Source organism: Haliotis rubra, unplaced genomic scaffold (genome assembly GCF_003918875.1).
Source record: "Haliotis rubra isolate DU_JTF1 unplaced genomic scaffold, ASM391887v1 Scf149, whole genome shotgun sequence".
NCBI classification, from domain to species: domain Eukaryota; kingdom Metazoa; phylum Mollusca; class Gastropoda; order Lepetellida; family Haliotidae; genus Haliotis; species Haliotis rubra.
In genome coordinates, this window is record NW_025765436.1 from 453,980 (window position 1) to 475,973 (window position 21,994).

At 37.5% G+C, this 21,994-nt stretch overlaps 1 protein-coding gene across 1 annotated transcript; it reads right to left on the reverse strand.

The window, feature by feature from the left end:
• Positions 1-6,325: 6,325 nt before the first annotated feature.
• On the reverse strand, positions 6,326-20,904 carry LOC124269990 (YTH domain-containing family protein 1-like). Its single transcript, XM_046705000.1, is given in 8 exon segments — positions 6,326-7,983; positions 8,243-8,285; positions 17,485-18,282; positions 18,285-18,431; positions 18,433-18,870; positions 19,386-19,459; positions 20,486-20,510; positions 20,678-20,904. Coding segments are annotated over 7 exon segments (1,506 nt in total). The 5' UTR covers positions 20,699-20,904; the 3' UTR covers positions 6,326-7,983; positions 8,243-8,282.
• Between the last annotated feature and the right edge of the window lie 1,090 nt (positions 20,905-21,994).

Consider the following 21,994-nt stretch of genomic DNA (forward strand, 5'->3'; position numbering starts at 1 on the left):
CACGTGACTGACATACATACTGCTCACTGAAATGAAAAATGTAGCAACGTGACATTTTTTATTTTAAAAATATTATTGTCAGGGAAATGCACAGACCTGTTTGCCTCGACAGGGAAAAGCTGTACATTTATTTTACGTTACACTTTTGACAATGTCGCAAAACATGAATACCAGCTTTTCATCCACTGACCAAATCACGCCAAACAGCAAGTTGACCAAGACATACAAGTCTATCGTGAGTAGAGACAATCCTGTCTGAATCATAGATGTGTTCATTTGTCACGCCTTTGTCCAAGGTTTGTCCCAGGTTCGATCTACCATGTATTACAACTTTCCTGCCAGAGACTAGTCTGATTGTGTGTAAGAACAATATTTGAGTGAGTGAGTTTAGTTTTACGCCGCACTCACCAATATTCCAGCTATATGGCGGCGGGCTGTAAATAATCGAGTCTGGACCAGACAATCCAGTGATCAACAGCATGAGCATCGCTCTGCGCATTTGGGAACCGATGACATGTGTCAACCAAGTCAGCGAGCCTGACCACCCGATCCCGTTAGTCGCCTCTTACGACAAGCATGGGTTATTGAAGATCAATATTCTAACCTTCACGGGTGATAGTGTGTTAGAACAATATTGTAGTGAGTGATTTGGGTTTAACGCCGCTTCGAAAACTATGCAAAGAGCTTAGTTAAGCACCCCTTGACATATCTCATAATTGAATGAGCCCCAATCGTAGCCCTTTGGAGCATATGTGGGACTTAACTTGTCGTCGTGTGCAACAAAGGGATCCTCCTCTACAGACCCTGGCCCAAATAAAAGCTGTTTTAAACGAGGAATGGCGTAGGCTGGCCCTTCAGAGGATCAGGAGGCTGACAGGGGGTATGAGGAGGAGGGTTCTGGCTGTCAAACAGTCACACAGAGGTTACACTCGGTATTGACCTTGAATCGTTTAAGACGCGCAAAATGACATTATAAATGTTCACAATTAAGGAAATTATTGAGAAATCTGTCTGAATAAAAGATCTGACTTTTAAAACATGATGAATAAACTGCATTATAGAAAAGACCTATACAAGCTATGTATGTTGCTATGTCTACTGAAAAGGACTCGGATATGATTAAGAATTTACCAGCAAACAAATCTGTTACAGCAGGGGTTCCTCGGGGATCTGTCCTTGGTCCATTTTTGTTCCTTGTGTACATCAATGATTTATTTGAAACTCTAACAAATGTCACAAGACTGTTTGCCGACGACACTTCAATTGGTGTTGCACGAAAAGATGTAAAAAACATAGAAGCTACTCTTAACTATGATTTAGCAAAATTGAATGAATGGGCTGACAAATGGTTAGTTAACACGAATAAGACAAAATTCATGCTTTTTAAAAATGGAAATTGTCCATAAGTTCCTGACTTTATTCTCAATAATGAACATTTTGAACGTGTACATCAACATAAACACCTCGGCGTCATCTTTTCAGATAATTCAAAATGGTCTCATCATGTATCTTCTGTAATAGAAAAGGCCACAAAAATTGTTTCCTCATTACGGACGCTAAAGTACGTATTACCTAGATATATTCTTTCTAGTATGTATGAAATGTATATTAGGCCTATTTTAGAATATACAAGGTCTGGGATAATTGCCCTAGCTTTATTTATGATAAACTTTGAAATGTTACAACTTGAAGCAGCAAAAACTGTAACCGAATTGCCTAAATTCGCTTCAAGATATAGTTTATACAGTGAAACTGGTTGGTTACCATTGAAAGTTAGACGAACACAAAGAAAACTCTGTACATTCTGCAAATTTGTTAATATGCAAGCTCCTGATTACCTGATAGATTTACTTCCACCTTTTACTGAAACCATTTCCGGATACAACTTGCGTAACAAATCAGATTTGGCTGTTCCTAAATTTCGCACCTCAATTCTCCAAAAGTCATTTATTTATGATTCTGCAAGTTTATGGAATGCTCTCTCCTCTACAACAAAATGTACAAATTCATTATCACTGTTTAAATCAAAGTTATCTGGGAAAAATGACAAAGTTCCAAAATATTTTCTATTTGGTGACGGAAAGACAAATATACTACACACGAAGTTAAGACATTCGTGTAGTTCATTACATGCAGATCTGTTTCGTGTTAATCTATCAGAGAGTAGAGCTTGCAATTGTGGTGCGCCGGTGGAAGATGCTAACCATTTCTTTTTAAAATGTCCAAAATTTGTTAGCTGCCGTTTTGATCTGAAGAAAGACTTTGAACTATCAAAAGTTCACTTAGACATTGATACCATTCTTTACGGCAACCCTGCTCTGCCAAATACTATTAATGAGAATTTCTTTAGACATGTGCATAAATACATTGTACGAAGTAAGCGATTCGATTAATGAATAATATGTCTTAATATAATTCTGTCCATTCATTACGTTCATTCAGTATTGTTCATGTTTCTGATGGGAGCAGGCGGTAAAAAAGTTACATGACTTGTGCCCAATCCATTTCGACATTGAATAAAATATGTTCAAACAAACAAGACGGGGATCGGTCAAAGATCTATGCAATGGTCCTGTACTCCCAATCTTATACAGCTTATTTCTCGGCATGTATTGCACGGACAAGAGGGGAATCGGTCAAATCTATCCAATGGTCATGTACTCTCAATCCTATACAGCTTATTTCTCGGCATGTATTGCACGGACAAGAGGGGAATCGGTCAAATCTATCCAATGGTCATGTACTCTCAATCCTATACAGCTTATTTCTCGGCATGTATTGCACGGACAAGAGGGGAATCGGTCAAATCTATCCAATGGTCATGTACTCTCAATCCTATACAGCTTATTTCTCGGCATGTATTGCACGGACAAGAGGGGAATCGGTCAAATCTATCCAATGGTCATGTACTCTCAATCCTATTCAGCTTATTTCTCGGCATGTATTGCACGGACAAGAGGGGAATCGGTCAAATCTATCCAATGGTCATGTACTCTCAATCTTATTCAGCTTATTTCTCGGCATGTATTGCACGGACAAGAGGGGAATCGGTCAAAGATCTATCCAGTGGTCATGTACTCTCAATCCTATACAGCTTATTTATCGGCATGTATTGCACGGACAAGAGGGGAATCGGTCAAATCTATCCAATGGTCATATTCTCTCAATCTTATACAGCTTATTTCTCGGCATGTTTTCCTATACAGCTCGGATGTATTGTTTCGGAAAGAGAGGGAATCGGTCAAATCTATCCAATGGTCATGTACTCTCAATCTTATACAGCTTATTTCTATGTCAACAAGATCGGTCAAAGATCTATCCAATGGTCAAGTACTCTCAATCCTATACAGCTACTCGGCATCAATCCTATACAGCTTATTTACAGCTCTCGGCATGTATTGCACGGACAAGAGGGGAATCGGTCAAAGATCTATCCAATGGTCCTGTACTCTCCAATCTTATACAGCTTATTTCTCGGCATGTATTGCACGGAAGAGACGGGGATCGGTCAAAGATCTATCCAATGGTCCTGTACTCCCAATCTTATACAGCTTATTTCTCGGCATGTATTGCACGGAAGAGACGGGGATCGGTCAAAGATCTATCCAATGGTCCTGTACTCCCAATCTTATACAGCTTATTTCTCGGCCTGTATTGCACGGAAGAGACGGGGATCGGTCAAAGATCTATCCAATGGTCCTGTACTCCCAATCTTATACAGCTTATTTCTCGGCCTGTATTGCACGGAAGAGACGGGGATCGGTCAAAGATCGGTCCTGTACTCCCAATCTTATACAGCTTATTTCTAGGCCTGTATTGCACGGAAGAGACGGGGATCGGTCAAAGATCTATCCAATGGTCCTGTACTCCCAATCTTATTTCTTGGCATGTATTGCACTGACAAGGCCAGGTTCAAAGATCTGTAGAAGCGCCCCATATACTATGTCGTATGATCACGTCACAATCGGGATTAGCTGGTTATCATGTGATCATCTGTTCAGGTCGATGTTTATCTTTGCTCGTGAAACTTCAGTGTATAAGATCCACACAAACCTAATATGGTAGTATTCATTGCTAAATATACTTTCTATCACTCATCAACTGATAAATTAGGTCCGAAACCGTGTTTTTCCCACAACGCATCATCAGGACTCCTAACTGGCCAGTATACGAGACATATTTTCACAAATGAATAAATCTCAAGTTATGTTTGTCCTGGCATAGGTGTATTCCGAGTGCGATACCTCCAGAAACGAAAACGAAAACATCGAAGTAAAGGGAGATAACTGCGAGCGAACGAAATATTTGTGGTCATTTGTATGATTTAGAGCTTGTTGGCATTTTATAGAATACAATATATTAAAATATGCCTGATTCAATCTTGTGATAGTAGTTTTGACTTGTTATTTATTAATCATAAATGCCTTTTCACAATCATTTAGTACTATAGATGTTTGAAATGGCGTCAGTAAGTGTTCTTGGATCATATATCGTACCTTTTATTGCTTCAATGTGGATGAAACAATCGATCAATGGTACATTATATCCACATTTCACGGATTGAATTTAAATAATCTCATACTGCAAACCTCCCTTGGATTCTGAGTTTAATAGTCTCCATCAAACATGCTTAACCCAGGAGGTGACGAAAGGGATTGGGTGGCCAGCATATACTCCTTGGATACTTGCCCTGGTAACTAGTAATAGGACTTGGCTCGACCATGCCGCCACATAATACTGGAACACTTTTACATGAAGCATCTAACATACACGTCACACGTGCGAGCTTGTCACAAGCAGAAATCCACGAGGGACATGTTCACAGTGAGAAAAGTTCAATACAAGCAGAAATATTCCACAAGGCGGGGACATGTTCACAGTGAGAAAAAGTTCATGAATACGTTTCAGTTAGTACATTAATATAAACGTAGACATCGCCATCATTAAGAATTTGAAAACTAATGTGAAACACTCTTCTCCCATATGATCCGAAAGCATCAAGCCACTGGCAGCAAGGACGATCAGTCTCGTTTTTGTATGTCGTTTGTTTGCCTTAAGATTATTACAAATTTATCATATACAGGTTAATTTTTTGTTTACTTTCTTGGGTCTGTATGAAATATATGCCATTTAATGCGAGAAGGGGAAAGAGCAGATAACTACTTGTCATTTCCTACATCAGTTTGTCTTCCGACCTGGAACACAGCTTTGAACAGTGATCTCACGCTTTACGTCAGCTTTCAAGTCAGATGCGATGTAGCCATGAGACGATTCAGTGGAAAGAATATTCCCAAGAACCAACACCGGAAGAAACTAGGATAGAGATCTCAAGTTGGTTGAATCCTCCTAACCTGCTAAATATACTAGAATATATACCAACATATTTTCATAAATATATGCAATACATGCTTGAATAAATTAGGTGCACTTCCATATACTTTATGCATGCATGGAATTAAACATGTCTGTTTTATGTAATGTGTGTAGTATAAACTGCATTCGCAAACTCATTTTCAACTGTTTCCATTATTGAAAACATGAATCTGTCGGTGTGTGAATATTTGTCAGTGATTTCCATTCAGAAAACTTCAGATAGCAGTTATATCACAGAGGTATTCCGTTATATTCAATCAGAAGTTATTTCTACTACGTTGTCATATAATAATGTATAGCACACTGAACATTGTTCATTTGTTAACCTGTTACTGAACATTGATTATTTCAATACAAGAGGTACAATTGTATATTCATTACCAATTGTGAATGCTCATGTCCACTGAAGACAAATCCTGCTTGTACACCAGGGAAGACTTCACATCCTGTTGTTACACTGTTGCATTACAGATCAGGTCAATTTTCCATTCAACCGAGCATGAATCACTTGCAGTTTAAAGTCAATGAATCAGTGTATACCATGTAATGACAAACACACTTCCTACTTATCTATTCCAAATGGCTGTACACTTGTCTCCTTCATGAAAGTCACAGTAAGTTTTGTGTACTCCTTAATGAACTGATTAATGTTCATTTTAATGAAATAATAACTTCCTAATCCAGACAAGTATTATTTGAAATTTTCAAACTGAAATTTTAGGGCCATATGTTAAAATATAAACAATGTGTGTTGTGAATTTATCGAGGATCTCTGAAAGCCAGAAGACACAATGCATAAAAAATATATAATAACAATGAACAAAGTCCAGTTTTAAATGATGGGAAAACTATTACAATACACAAATTCAATCTGAGTTGAATAAGGTAACATTCTTTCAGCAAACTTAACATTTTATTTGTCCTAGCTTGAAATAATTGATAATCTCATATGCACACTTTATCTTGTCAACATTTTATTCCATTACATATCTTTTTGACAACTATGATAAACATTCAAACATTGTATAGTTGTAATATGGAAACCTTTGAGCCTGGATACGAATGAAGGAAAAATCATAACTTGATGAGGACCGTCAGCACTACTACTAGATCAGCAAAATCAAATAAAATCCTACTCCTTCAGATTAGGTGAATTTGAAAACAATGATACGATTGAATGATTATTTCCTCTCATTTAGAAAATTGTTTCCTCAGATTCATGATCACTTCCAGTAACAAAAGAGAAATGACATCTCGAATCAGAGCAAGCATTACCTGTTGTGCTCCAGATTAGCATCACCTATTTGTCCATCTGTTGAAATTTGGGGAAGCCAAGTGTATTCAATTACACCAAATCTCAGGTTCCAAGATGCAAAAAGTTATTGTATACACAAAGTTCACAACATTGTCCTGGCAGAGATATTGAATGGATGCTTTGTGAAATATTTCACGTCCATGTAATTATGAAAATGCATAGTTTTCATTTCTCAAACGCACTTTCATATTCAAAATCACATGGAATGCTCCTTAATCTGCGTATTCGCTTCAAACTTCTCTTGTGTAAATATATCAAAACCCATCCAGACGTTTACAAAAATTTAAAAAGCAAGATAATATAATTTCCTGTAGGCAAAATGTTATAGGACACAAGAATACATAAAATACTCATATTCACTGTAATAATATGTATACAACAGTCTCTAGTGTATCGTGAGCAATAAATTTGGCTTGAAACATCAATCTCATTCAGACAATATTTCATTTCATCTTTCTCGAAAGTATACTTGCAATTTCAGTGCCTGACAAAACGATGAGCAACCTAAACAGAGCACTAAATGAGAGGAAATAATCTGTGTAAAGAATCAACGAAGCTCTACATACACATGCTTAGTATACACTTTATTGGGATAACTGAAACAAAATGCTACCAATCCCACGGGCACAAGCTGCAAGTCCTGTAGCAACAACAATGGCGCTCGCTTGCTCCATGATTGAAGAGACACGATGCCATATTGGCCACAAAATCATCTGCTCCAAACTTGTTTTGCTGCAATCAGTACACGAATGTTTTAAAAACAACTTAGTTTTTCACTGAAGTTCTGAGTTTGTATCACTGGAAAAGTGTTTTTATCACGATTTGAAGTCTTTCATGAGTTTTCAAGTTTTTCACATTTAAAAGAATTATCACGGCACAATCTTGTCCACTTGTGTAGCCTAATGTAAAACCATGAGGCTTTGAGTCTTGACCCAGAGTGGCAGCTGAGTGTTAAAACCTTCGATCAGGTAGAGAGCATCTGAAGACAAGTCTTAGACAGGTTGCCTCCCTTTACCAAGGAAGATTACCCATCTAGGCATCAGTACAACAAGCTACATTGGTCTGTTGACGTCAGTTTCCATCATGGATTATTTGTGGTACACATCCACAATAAAATTGATTCGTAAAGTATTAGGTGAATTTTATGTCTTCTAAGACGATGTCTTACTAGGTTGTCTAAATCCTTGAAAAATGTCCATTCCATAACCAGAAATAGATAAATTGTGTCACAATGGCAAAATCATCAGTTCTCGTTGCTTGGCATTAAAATCCTCATTGGGAGTTACTTTTACATCCTGAAAAAGAAAGAAAATATTTGCAACCACAGCATTTAAAAAGAATCTTGTTGTGTTGATGAAGTCATGAAAGACTAAGAACAATTGACCCAATGTGATAAACTTTATCTTTCAACAAAAAGCTACAAATGCAACTGACAGTACTTGAAACAATTCAATATAAAATTGAATGGTTAAAATTAACATTTCAAAATTACGGTTTATACAAGCATGCATTGACATGTTAAACATTATAGAAATAGTTACAAACAAAACAAACCTTTACATAGTTTGCCAAGAACAACACAGCACGCCGCCATTTACTGTAAAGAGAAAGACAAGTATAAGTGTCAAGCAGCTCATGTAATGTACAACAGGGCCAATGTATCATCTGTCAAGACACACATGGGAACAAAGTCCCCAAACAACCATAGATCTAACATATTATTCAACAAAACACTGAAAGCAATTAAGTTCTGCAAAAATATTACAAAACTTAAGACTTGTTTGTCTTGTCTTAAAAACTGTCCACAAACATAACACAGGCCCAAATAATAACAAGGATTTACAGGACGCGAATTCCCGTGTCCTATACACATAAAAATTGACAATGGACGCAATGAAATTTATCAGCGCGTCACGCAGAAAAAGTCCAACTACTTTTTCAGGGTTTTACACAGACTTTAAAACTGGGAGTCATGGTGACTCACAATAATTATTTTGGGAGTCATTTTCAATATTTGGGAGTCATGAAAATTTTAATATTTCCTTGTGTTAATCATTCTCACTATATAACTGTCTGTGTCACACCACAAAATGAAACTACATTGTTCAATTCAAACAGCCAGGATTACTGTCTCCTCCGAGTTCTCTGGAATTATCTGACAGCTCTGTAAAAGTCAAACTATCATCGAACAATATCATTTTTTGCTTATCAAATCGATTTCATTGAACTGAATTGTGAGGGCCACCCATAAAACTTGCGTCAAGCTTGACTCGTATAATATTTTGAGTCGTTTACCAAATTGTTGAGTCAAATACACAGGAATCATGCAGCATGTAAAACCCTGCTTTTTGTAAAAATTACGATCAAGTAGCAAAAAGTTATCACAGAGTCTGCTACAAGCCGGATATGGTATCATTGCAATTTAATTACTGTAACAATGTGATGATAATGATACACAATACCATAACAGTTACTGAATTGCAACCATATTACAACAAAGTATTTATAATAATATTTGAGAGTGTGGGGACCCAATTTTGCAGTCTGGGACCCTGAAAATTAAGAGTACGAGTACCAGGTACCCCCAAATACAGGACACAAAGTAAATCCCTGTAAAGATATGGTTTACCTCAAGAACTTAGGCAACTTATACATCACTTTTAGTTCATTGCCATTGGATACCAAATCCTAAAAAGGCATCAATTCACCACTCAACTATCAGTATGTCAACCTTCAACTTGATATATTCAATGTTTTGTTCCATAAACCAGCACATCTCTCATTTTCACTAAAGTTCAGCTTGTTACCATCAACACAAATACATATTATATAAATACACAATAACAATTACAAATCTCTAAAAAGCACCAGTTCACCTCCCCACGGATCAATACAGCTTGTTTGATGTAGGTAAATTTGATTTAGAAATAAATTGCATTCTTCTCCAGAAACAGATGCAATCTGAATTTTCAGTAAAGTAAAATCAAGAGAGAGAAAGAAAGAAAGAGAGAGAGAGAGATAGTTCAGAATAGCAAGTGGCAACAAGACAAGTTCCACTGTTCAGTATAGAGTCCTGCTCTACACATGGACAGTAAAGTTACACACTGATCAAGATATCAGTCCCCACCACCCACCCTTTTTGGAAACCAGAAGAAGGATGGGTCACGAGTCTGGTTGATAAAACAATAATGAGGATGTGTTCATATTGCAAGTTCCTTTTTGATAGAAATCTATTATTACTATAAAAAAACATTTCCTGGTAGCTACTATAAACAGTTCTATCTTTGTGTTTTAATCCTGTTCCAGCAAATTAAAGAAATAAAACAAAATCAAATTTCAGATTTTCCTTTCCCCATTCAATGTGTCAAGTCCAATTTAAACCCTCATTAAAAATACAGGAGCATGTCAAGTTGATGTGCATGTTTGTCAAAATTGTGCACAGATATCAGTTCCCTGATTAAAGTCAAAGTACCAGTACCAACAGATTGTGTATTGGGGTGCTTCCCTCTGAAATACCTGGATACAGCATGTGTTTATGTTGTGAAGGGTTTTAACAAATAGGGTGTTTATTGCTTTGTCACGCGTCCAGAGGCAATAAGAAAACAATAGCAAAATCAGAGTTTATAACATTTTATCTATTTGACAGAAAACATTTCAAGGATCAATGGGACTAAATAAGTGTTTACAAGGGGTCAAAAGCCATGTCACTATCAACTATTAAATAGACACAATAGTGGCAAACATCAATGAACACTTGATTCAAGGATAGATCACACATAAATAAATACAAATGGACAATAAGAATTTACTTGTTTTCCTGAGTACACAACAGTAAAACAGTAAAAACAAGAAGACAAAGTCATCAATATCCCCCGCAATGGCAAAATACGCTTCATGATTATGTCTACGAGTTATGATTATGTCAAATATTTAGGTGTGTATATAGAAAGGTGGAAGGAGAGTATTGAACGGTTTTTAAAGTTCTGCTCCAGAAAGCAGCACAACCACCAATTTCAGACTAAGTCAAACTTGTTGCCATGAAAACCCCAAAAATGTTTTATTCAGAATTCCAAAACTACCAAAAGGCACCAATACACCACCAGATCTATCTATGTGCCAAGTTTGGTGAAGACATATTGAACGGTTTTAGAATTCTGCTCTGGAAAAGAGCACTACCACTAATTTCAGTCAAAGTCGAACTTGTTGCCATGGAAACGCCAAAAATATTTAATTCAGAATTCCAAAACTACCAAAAGGCACCAGTACACCACCAGATCCATGTATGTGCCAAGTTTGGTGAAGAAATACTGAACGGTTTTAGAGGTCTGCTCCAGAAAAGACATGTGCACGGACGGACGGACGCACGGAGTCCATTTTAATACCCCCGCAAAACCTGTTGCGGGGGATAACAAGCATTGTCACTAAGGTGACATAATCCCCCTCCGCAAATTATCAAATCAAACTTATAAAGTAATGAAAGTTTAAGATGAAGTTAAATGTCAACAAAAACATTATCTTGCTCTTTAGTTGTTCAAACACACACATATTTTCAAGACTGACTTTGACCTTGACATGAATGTCATAGTGTATGAAATATGCAAAACTAGTACTAAAGAAATTGCTTATTGAAAAACATTCAAGGGAGGTCTTGAAAGTCTATGAAGAAAATCCAGTGAACCGTTCTTAAACTATCTTGCTGACAATTCAGGTTAACATTCTGAAATCTTAATAGTGTCCTGACCCTAAAAATTATGTGAAGGTCACCAAAATTGACTGGGCCCTGGGCCTTCCCTAGATGAAACTTGGTGTCTAATATGAAGAAAATCCACTGAATATTTTTTCCAATATCTTGCTGACTATCTTAACAAGCAATTTAACATGCTGAAATCTTCAAAGTGTCTCAGTGACCTTGAAAATTAAGTGAAGGTCACCAAAATCGACTGGGCCCTGCACCTTCCCTGGATGAAGCTTGGTGTCAAATATGAAGAAACTCCAGTGAATGGTTCTTGAGGTATCTCGCTGACAAGCATAACATGTAGGTTAATATGCTGAAATCTTCAAAGTGTCGCTATGACCTTGAAAATTATGTGAAGGTCACCAAAATCGACTGGGCCCTGCACCTTCCCTAAATAAAGCTTGGTATTCAATATGAAGAAAATCCAGTGAACGGTTCTTGAGATAGCTTAACATGCAGGTAAAACGTTAAAGTCCCCTTGTGACCTTGAAATGAAGGTCAAGGTTACCAAACCTGACTTGGACCTTTCTTATAGTGTGATGAACCTAGGTACCAAATATGAAAAAAATCTAGAGAACAGTTCTTAAGATATTCCACTTCATGACGGACGGAGCCTAATACTGTATCCCCCACTTCGTGCTAAACGCGCGGCGGGGGGATAACTATCAAGTTTAACAAAGAATTCACTTCACTCAGCACCAAAACCCACTTTCTTATGGACTATTGTTAAGATTTTATAGATACCTAGCATAGTTATCTCAAATATGACTCTCCAGACCCAGCATGACTCATAATCTAGGCAGCCATTCATGAAGTTCACATACATATTGATCATGTAATACAAACACTATGCTATAGGGAGTGTCATACCGAGCACCTGCTGCCTGCTTTGCTGAGTCAGTTACACAAGACCAGTGTCAAGGTGTACATCCCCTGGAGACTATTTGTGGTAACACTGCTCATCCAGCTGTTCCCACTCATGTTGTTTCATGTGCATCAGTGTATACAAGGCACCAAAGATGAATACCATATTACCCAAGGCTGGTAAATCCATAAACAGTAAATACTACTGTATTTGCCATATTAAGGTCTACTTCAAGAAGCACACCCATACAACAGCCTCAAGACCGACTGTGTACATAAGAAAGCCTTAGCTTACTGATGCTTAAATTGTTTCACTACCCATTCAGTCCCACCAAATATATTAGGTCATGTCATTTTCCCCCCTTCCTAATTCCTAGGTTGTATTTCTGTTGCAAGGTTTCATAAGCCAACCCCAAAACATGTAAGACCAAATAAACAAAATGCAATATGCCAAAACCTCCATTTGTGAGCTAAAGTAAATGTGGACTCTGGCTGGTTCATATTCACATACTCTGAGAATTATATGGAGTCTTTAGCAATTGGTCAATTTCTGTCTTGTGAGAAGAATGGATGAGAGTTGTGATGGTGACCCTAAGATTTTTCCATTATGCCAGTTGCTACCTGCTCACAATACTTCTTTACGTAAGTTAAGATGTGCGCTGACAGCATTTTGGAGTGTGGTTCTAGTGGATAGTGTGGACAATGTACAAACTTAAGGTCATATTTTGTAAATAAACCAAGCCCTTTGCCGTTTTTCTTTCGCACAAAAAAAAACAATTAACAGGGCATATCAACAGGATTTTTAAATTCCTGTAGACTCCAGGTGGTCAATTCCTGAATGGTACTCATGATATAACGTCTATCCATATTGCCCTAACAATGGTGTATGTATGTGCGGTTGCTGTCAAAACGTTTGTCATGTCAAAGTAACCTGACTCCTATAAGAAGATGCTTTGAAACACTATGTAAGTGAAACAGAGACCAGTGAAAGCACCTGTTTACCTCCTTTTGATTATATCGTAACATCTATTGATTTTTTGTCTTGGTATGGAAGCAGGTTAACTCTCAAACTAAGTGGAATCTTGGCAGGTTTGACATCTGAACAAACTCAGTAAAAGTATTGTACATTCACTTGTCATTGTGCTTTGATATTGATCCGCACTGGCAATGCAAAAAGAAATTTTACTGAACATGTATCCATTGTACATTTTGATATCAAAACGCAAGATTTGAACTGCACATGAAAGTTGGGTCGAGGATAGCCATCTTGATTCGGATAACATGTAGTACATGTATGAAATTCATGTATCCAACATACATGAGCTTCAGGCAGAATCTGTACTAACAATAATTATTGCATCTAAGTTCCCAGTAAAGCCATGATAAAGTCTAAGCCTTGTCAACAATGTTGACAGTTTAAAATCAAGGGATTGAACCATGCAGCCATCTGTATCAATGCACATAATAACAACACAAACCTTGAACGAGTGAGTGAGTTTAGTTTTATGCCACTTTTAGCAATATTCCTGCAAGATTACGGCAGGGGGACACAAGAAATGGGCTTCAAAACATTGAACACAAACCATAAGAATACATACGGATGAGTAGTCATGGGAGAATTTCAGAAACAGTGTAGTGTAAACAATTTGGCTAAAGCCAGTTTGCAAATAATTTGTTAGTCCGGTAAATTTACAGTTAGCCTGTCCGGCCTGGTCAAAATTCTATTATTGATCTAATTTCAGAAAGATGTTTTGGGCTGTCTGCTTATGTTAGCAATCCAGGATTCTTAATCAGTTGGGAAGGGCTTAAATGTCACTTTGATAGGCATTACAGCGTGTCAGCTTTTAGTGAGACGAAAAACGGTCATGCAATTTTGGAACAATTAACACAATTGGTTATGGTGACAAACATTTTAATCCTTGGAAATTTGAAATTGACACCCATGTCCATAGATACAGGGGTGGAAATAAGACATTGCCTGACGTCCCAGTCCAGTGTTTATTTCTGTCGGGCAAGCAAATTTGTATATCATGATGTACCGGTGTCCAGTTGACTTTCCAATGTTAATTATGTGGTTTATTTAAAAAATCAATGGGAAAATCGGCCGGTATAGTCGAAACATTATCAGGGCAAGTGATTTTACATGTGCCACTGTACCAGAATACACTAGCAATTTGAAAGTTATTTCCACTAGTGGTGGTCCAATTAATTGAAATAATCGAAGATTGGTCGCAGTGAATAATCGACCAAGCAATCGATCATGTTTTCTCATAATCGAACATGAACAATTCTGGAACACTTTTTGCATTAACAATATTTTTCACAAGGTTGGTTTTGTAAGTTACATTTCATAACCACTACAAGCTTGTTTTAAGTCATGATGAATTTATCTTGAACACTCCAGGAATTTTATGTTCCTAACATACTAGTAATCCTTTCAAGATGTGTAATTTCCCCCCCTCCCAAACAAAGAACTACATGTCCAGGAATTTTATGTTCCTAACATACTAGTAATCCTTTCAAGATGTGTAATTTGCCCAAAACAAACCCCAAAGAACTACATGTTTTTTCACATATTTGTTTTTCATTAACCAAAATAACCAGGAAAAAATCATAAATTACGCTAACCAATTATTTTCGATGATTGATCGGTTGCAATGAAGCAATCATCAATTATGAGGTTTTAACCAATTCCCAACACTAATTTCCAAACCTGAGATATCCAGCATCTGAGTGACAACTGTGCATATTGAAATATGGAAAGTTATTTGTGTCATCTACAAATCAGATATATAATCTCTCCCACAATGGTAAAATACTCTTCATGAATGTCAACTAGTTATGACTATGTCAAATGTTACATTGTTCTTAACATTGATCTAACGAAAACATATATATGTAATCTATTCATATAGTAGCATGCTTTTATCAACAACATACTGTCCGAGTGCTTCAAAAATTGATGTACCTCAGTAATGTTGATACTGGAAATAGAGTGGTACTGTTGATTTTTTTCATTAGGTTCTTGAATACCAACGAGGTGGAAGGAGAGAGGTATTGAAGTTCTGTTACGGAAAGGAGCACTACAACCAATTTCAAAGTCAAACTTGTTGCCATGGAAATGCAAAAAAATATTTTATTTAGAAATCCAAAACTACCAAAAGGTGTCAGTTCACCACCAGACCTATCTATGTGCCAGGTTTGATGAAGAAACAATGAACCATTTTCATGTTCTGCTCCGGAAATGACGAATTTGCACGGATGGATGGAGTCCAAAATAATACCCCCACAAAATGGGTTGCAGGGGATATAAATAAGAAACTACAATATCTGTATTGTAAATACTTAGTTTTCAAGCAACTTCATTGTTCCAAGTAGGTGCGACATTTACATATTTTTTCTTGCATCCAGAAATAACTTGACGTGTCAACAATGAGTCTCTGAAAACCTGTGATGTTGCTCAGCAACACTACTCCAAATATACATTTGTCTGTTTCAACGATGCAAAATAATGAATTGTGGGTGGACAGAAATAACTATAAATCATACTGAAATCAATTCTTTTAATCTGATAGGATTTTTTCTACTTGAACATCTGAGGACCATGTGAATCAGGTGAACTTTCTATGGCATCTATCTAGACATTCATCTATTTAGTAGCCACTTTCAAAAGTAGATAAACATACTGTTGATACTTTAAACAACCTGTCATTTCTGAGCACCATGACATCTAACTAAAAAAAGGCTAATTTTCATCCTTCATCATCTGTGCAAGGCCTAAAACAAATAAATGTTGTGGTTCCGATTACCCGACCTACCCTTGAATTTTGGTGCCGACCCATGTTTTTTAAAGAGGTATGATTAAAATAAGCTTTCAGATACCATTGTTTTTTCCTGGCACCAACAGACATTGGTCATTCTGATAGAGAAAGTCAACGTGATGGCCGCAAGCTTGATTGAATAAACAATTACACATTGATAAATGTGTTATTTGTTCGTACTTTACTTCTAAAAACAAATGTGAAAAAAAAGGAAGAATTCCTACCTACCGACCCTAAATTTTAAAGACGTGTAATCAGAACCACCACAATTTTTTGGTTTGGCCTAATTCTTACTTTCTGCAAGTCAAATTTCTAAATCAAGCTGGTCAAGAAACAAAGCCTTACTGTTTCAGAATACTGAAAAACTTAAAAAATGCAACCCAACCATTCAAGAGCTTTACCTGAAGTGACCTTCAATGGAAGTGTCCTCATATTCAAGACGTGATACACCCGAGTAGATTAAATAATCGAGACTGGACAAGACATCCAGTGATCGACTTGATTGGGAAACGAATCCCAAACGAAGGAAAAATCTGTCATACCATTCATCAGCACTTGTAATGCATTCTCCAAACAAACATGTTTCTATATTCCTGCTGAATTGAGAAATACCCAAGACCTATTATCTACAACAGCTTGTTTGAACCCAATTCAATACCGATTTGAAAAATGTCCAATCAAAGCTAGATTACCAATGTATGTTGGATTTGCGGAGTGCATGCGTCTTTACATGCATTCAGAAAAAAAACCTTCTTACATGTTTAGTACTTGCAGATAAAAGTTTGACCGTCTCTACATAAGAGCTGTGATTGTTTATACTGTTTAGCATACAACACTCTAAAAAAAACTGTAAAGGTAAGATGAGGCAAACATTTATCTTATGGTTAACTGTATAAACTTTCAACATAATCAGCCTAAAATGAAACTTAACCATTTATTGTAATTGAGCTAAAATCATGTCAAAGTCATACATGACTTCCCCGAACTAAAACCAAAACAATCAGTGTTTGGTAGTCACACACCAAATTACAAGTAATGACTCAAAAGAAGAATCAGTTATCCCCCTATGTTCCCCTTCAACATTGATCTTTCCAGAGATATTTTACATTTTAGATGTCGGTCAGCAAGGTTTTCACCGACTTAATAAATTACAGAAAGACTGTTCATTGTGAAATGTATTGATCACTAACTGAAGGTCCCAAATTTGATCCCAAACTAGTAATTAAGAGTTTTGTTATTTTGTTTTGATCATTTTAGTAAACAGTGTAGGATTTGTCTTTGTTTCTAGGGCAACTGAAGATGTTTTGACTTGTTTTATTTTTGTCATCTGTGCTTTATACTTACCTGTTCCAAACCCATCATTCCCCAATACATACCTTCTTAACATCTTCTTCTTGGCGCTTCTCATAGTGAATAAAGTCATCAAAGATCGACGTTGTGTGCTTATAATTGTGGAAGATTTTCAACACTTGTTTGCCTTTCTCTGGTGGAACCTCCTGAGTGTCCCGAGAGTTTGTCACGGGTTTATTCTCATTGTTCTCCAGGCGTATGTGTCGCAGCTGGCTGTTTGGGACATCCTTGACATAGATCCACTTCACTTCAAAGGAACCCTTCCACTTATCCTGAGCCCATACGCCACAATTTTTCAAATAATCCACAGGCGACATCATTTGAGCCAATCCACAGAAATGGCCACTACCGTTCACGCTATACAGAAGATAGACAGGCCCCTTTCCTTCTCGCTCACGGATGGCAGCATCTAGTCGTTTGTTTCCATGTTCTGTACTACACCAGATGCTGTACTTAATCGATCGGTGAATATCATCCTCCGAATAGCTCTTGATAACAAAGAAGCGGGCTCCTTTGGGGTTCAAATTATACTCTTTGGGATTATACTGATTGACCGATTTCAGCCTGTCCAACACAGGGTGCGATACTGCAGCAGCAGCACTTGCCGAAGCAGATGCAGATGCAGAGGTTGACGAACTGCCTCCTGCATTGCCACCAGAGTTGTTTTGGTTGTTAGAAGTTGAGTTCCCAGAATTGTACGGTGTCATTTGTCGTCGAGGAGCACTAAATCCCTGTCTTGGCTGCTGCTGTTGGCGGTTACCAGAGTTTCCTCGATTGTCCCAAGTGCCAATGTCCATGTTATGCTTGTTGGGGTTCACAGGCGCGCTCTTGGAATTGTCCTTGGTTTCATCTGAGGCTGAGGACGTGCTGGCTGACTTGCAATGGCAGCCCAAGATGCTTTCTTTGGAGCTTGGGACCCACCCCCAGTCACCATGGGAGGCCCCTGAGGTCCACCCACATTACCATTCTGTTCAACCCCCCATATCATTTCCAACACTCTCCATTTTCTTTCCATCTCCCAAGTTCATTCCTTTCAATCCCTGTTCCACACTATTAACGCCATCACGATCAAGTTCACCATTCATACCAGTATAAGCCTCAGCTGGCATCATTTGATCAGGCCGGTAATATTCCTCAGTGTATTGTCGGTTATTTTTCTGTCCCTGGCCTGCATTTCCCCAATAGTCCGGTGAGTAGTCCCACCCAAATGGTGGGTAACCAAAACTATTGAAAATTCCATTGTAGTCATAACTGGTCATTGAAAACATAGGTGGGTCCCCGCCATTTGACCAGGGTCCAGCACCAAGTCCTTGGTCCATGTACGGAAACGACATCGACGGAGTGTAGTAACTGGGCAGGAAGGGGTCGGAAACTCCAGGGCTTGACATTGGTGCGGTACTGTAGCCAGCCTGCTGAAACCAAACATTGAAATTCAACAGGTGTTCAGACCTCTTTATACAGAAGACAATGCTATTTTAATATATGAAAAGTGCTCAAAACTCTCAAACATATAAAGTCACTGAACTATTTCAAAGTGGTTGTAACTTGTACATGGTGCAGCTAAAAAACCTTGACAGGAAATCATTGTTTAAAAAGACGGCTACAGCAGACCGAGCAAAAACTGTACCGCACATTTACAATAAAGAGAAAAACACTTTACGAGGTAATAATTTTGCAGTATTTATTTGTAACATTGATTCTAGTTTTTGTCACTATATTTCCATATTTCAGAACAGCACTGGAATTGTCATCTGTGTAAATGAAAGAGCTTGAAAGGATGGTGCCTCAGACATCAGGTACTTTGGTGCTGCCATATACATAAAGTAACCAATTTTAAAATTTAAATGATCAGGAATATGTTTTTAACTTAGAATCATTGATCACAAATGAAATGAGTGAAATTTATTCGCTTATCACCCGAACGTACCTGGTGGGGTGGTTGAAGGTATTGGTCGAACTCTTCGTCTTTCACGACGGAATCTTTATTGGGACCATTGGACACTTGAAATAAACAAGTAGATTGTAGCACTATCATTATGAAATGGTTTTCTGTGTGCAGGTGCAGCAAACATCATGAGAAATACATAGTGTGGGGGAAATGAACATCTAATGTCAAGGAAAACAGTCCTAGGCTTAACTATACTCTGTACATATGAATACTATTGAAATTAAATTTCATGATATCATGAGCTGATTATGGCATGAACAATTTTGTTTAGGACATCACTTTGAAATGAAGTAAATTCGGATCTGTGGTCGCAATGTTTACACTTTTAAACATTTTTCACATTAAACCTTCATTCAGTATATACATGACACATAAAACAAATGAGATTCCAAATTAGACTTCCTATATACAGTAATGATTATTCTGTATTCCCATGGCATAAGGCCATCTTTGATGTATACATGGGGGTGTTACATAAGGAATGCTGACCAAGCATGACAGTAGCATTACAACCAGCAAAACTATCATATCTCCTAAATTATGTCTTAGGTTTTAAGACAAAAATGATACACAATTCCTCAACAAATTTAATACAGCAAATAACTTGTGGAACATGTCTTTCAATCCAGGAAGTACTGCATTTGTGTAGTTATTTATTCAACTCGACCTTCAAACTGACTGGTATCAACTCATTCCAAATAGAATCAAAATTAATTTGGTTATCACAAACAACACTTCTCTCTGTACAGAATTGCGTCACAGTTAATATCGGAGACCTGCAAAAGAGAACATGCCTCGCCCAACACTAAATAATGGCGGTAAAGTGGTTTCTGTAAAACCTTCCGCATAGTCCAGTTCAAATCGAATGAGACTCCTTATATAAATCATATCTGTACCAAAGCAATAGCTTTACTGGGCCCACATATCATTGATACAAACTAACAGTAAAGTCTTCCATATGGAGAAAATGGACCCCGGTGTTATCAAACGTGGCCTATATATAATCGGAAGAGATGGCGTGTCACGTCGCCTAAATTCTGCCCCTTTGATTACGACTCGGGATAGTAACTAATATATACCTTGATTTGGCTGTCCTTTTGTCCTCTATATGGGAATCGGTGGATATGAAAATAAACAAAAACATGTCATTAGTTTATTCAAACACCATACAAACCATATTGCGACAGAAAACTACCACTATCGAACAATCGCGACCGACATTCTTAGCACTCGGTGTAAGATGGCCGATCGCATGGACGGGAACTCCATACCTGATCTACACTTGCAGACATCACACTAAGATTTTGAGTCCTTGAAGGGATAACAAATGTCTTTTCACAGTCTGATCACACAAAATGTTGTTAAAGAAGCAATCGGCACACTTTTTGGTTTAAAATAGGTCCTTTCCAACGAAAAAATGTCCAGAAAAATGACACTAATATCCCCTTCCACTGATCCAAGAACAATGGCGGCGGCTGCGCATGTGCCTCGATCCCGCGTGGACTCACGTGACAAAGTGACGTCATATTTCACCTATATCCTGTATCGACGGCAGGTGAACGCCCCAGGTGCCCGAGCCGGGAATTTTAACATCGACTAAATCTGATGAGAATATACCCACTGACACAAGATCTTTTATAGTAGTAGATTGAAATGCTAATTTGAAAATCTTTCAAAAACGGAGTTTGTTATATGCTTCACTCTACACACTAAAAATAAAACAGATTCGTGAGTTACATAGATCTACACTGCATCAAACCATGAACCAGTCACCAAGGACAACAACATGAAGATGTTTTTTCTCATTTCGATACATTTATCTATTATTTATTCACAAAATACCATTAATGCACAACTGTGATGTAAATGTGATCTTTGCGAACATATACGCATATTAACACTAATATTATATTTTGACTAACATAAGTTAATAGGCGAGCCTTAGACTTCTAACTTATGTTAGTAAGTCTGGTAAGAGTTCCTCCCGTTCCCCCATCTCAAATAATATTTATAAATATACTAAAATTATTAACAAAACTTAACACAACAATTACTAGAGAACTCAGAAAATGACTAAAAGTCCAAAATTTATGTTAGGGTTAGGCTTAGGGTTGGGGTTGGGGTTGGTGGAACGGAAGGAACTCTTTCTTTAAGTCTCAACATAGTGATAGATCGTTACATTAAATTTCATCCTAATATAAACGCATACTTCAGTGCAAACAAGTCAGATGAATGAAATTAATGATCATGGATAAGACACCAAGGCGTGTTGACAACATGCTGTTTTATTATAAAAAGTGACTATTGTTTCCCACGTGTTGTTCAATGTTCTTCAATTTCTATATTGATTACCCTAAATCAGAACTGAGCACATGAATACTTACCCGCAATCCATCCCAGGGCTTGTCATTCCAAATGTCAACAAAACTGGACAAAACAGTAGCCATACGAGCGATAATACAGGCCGATGGAACGACTCACCGTGTGATCGAACGTAATTCAATCAACAGATGCGAGGTTCTCCAGGTATCCCAGTCCGTCGAACGAAGGTGATAAGTGATCGGCGTGGAATGAGATGTATGTGTCTT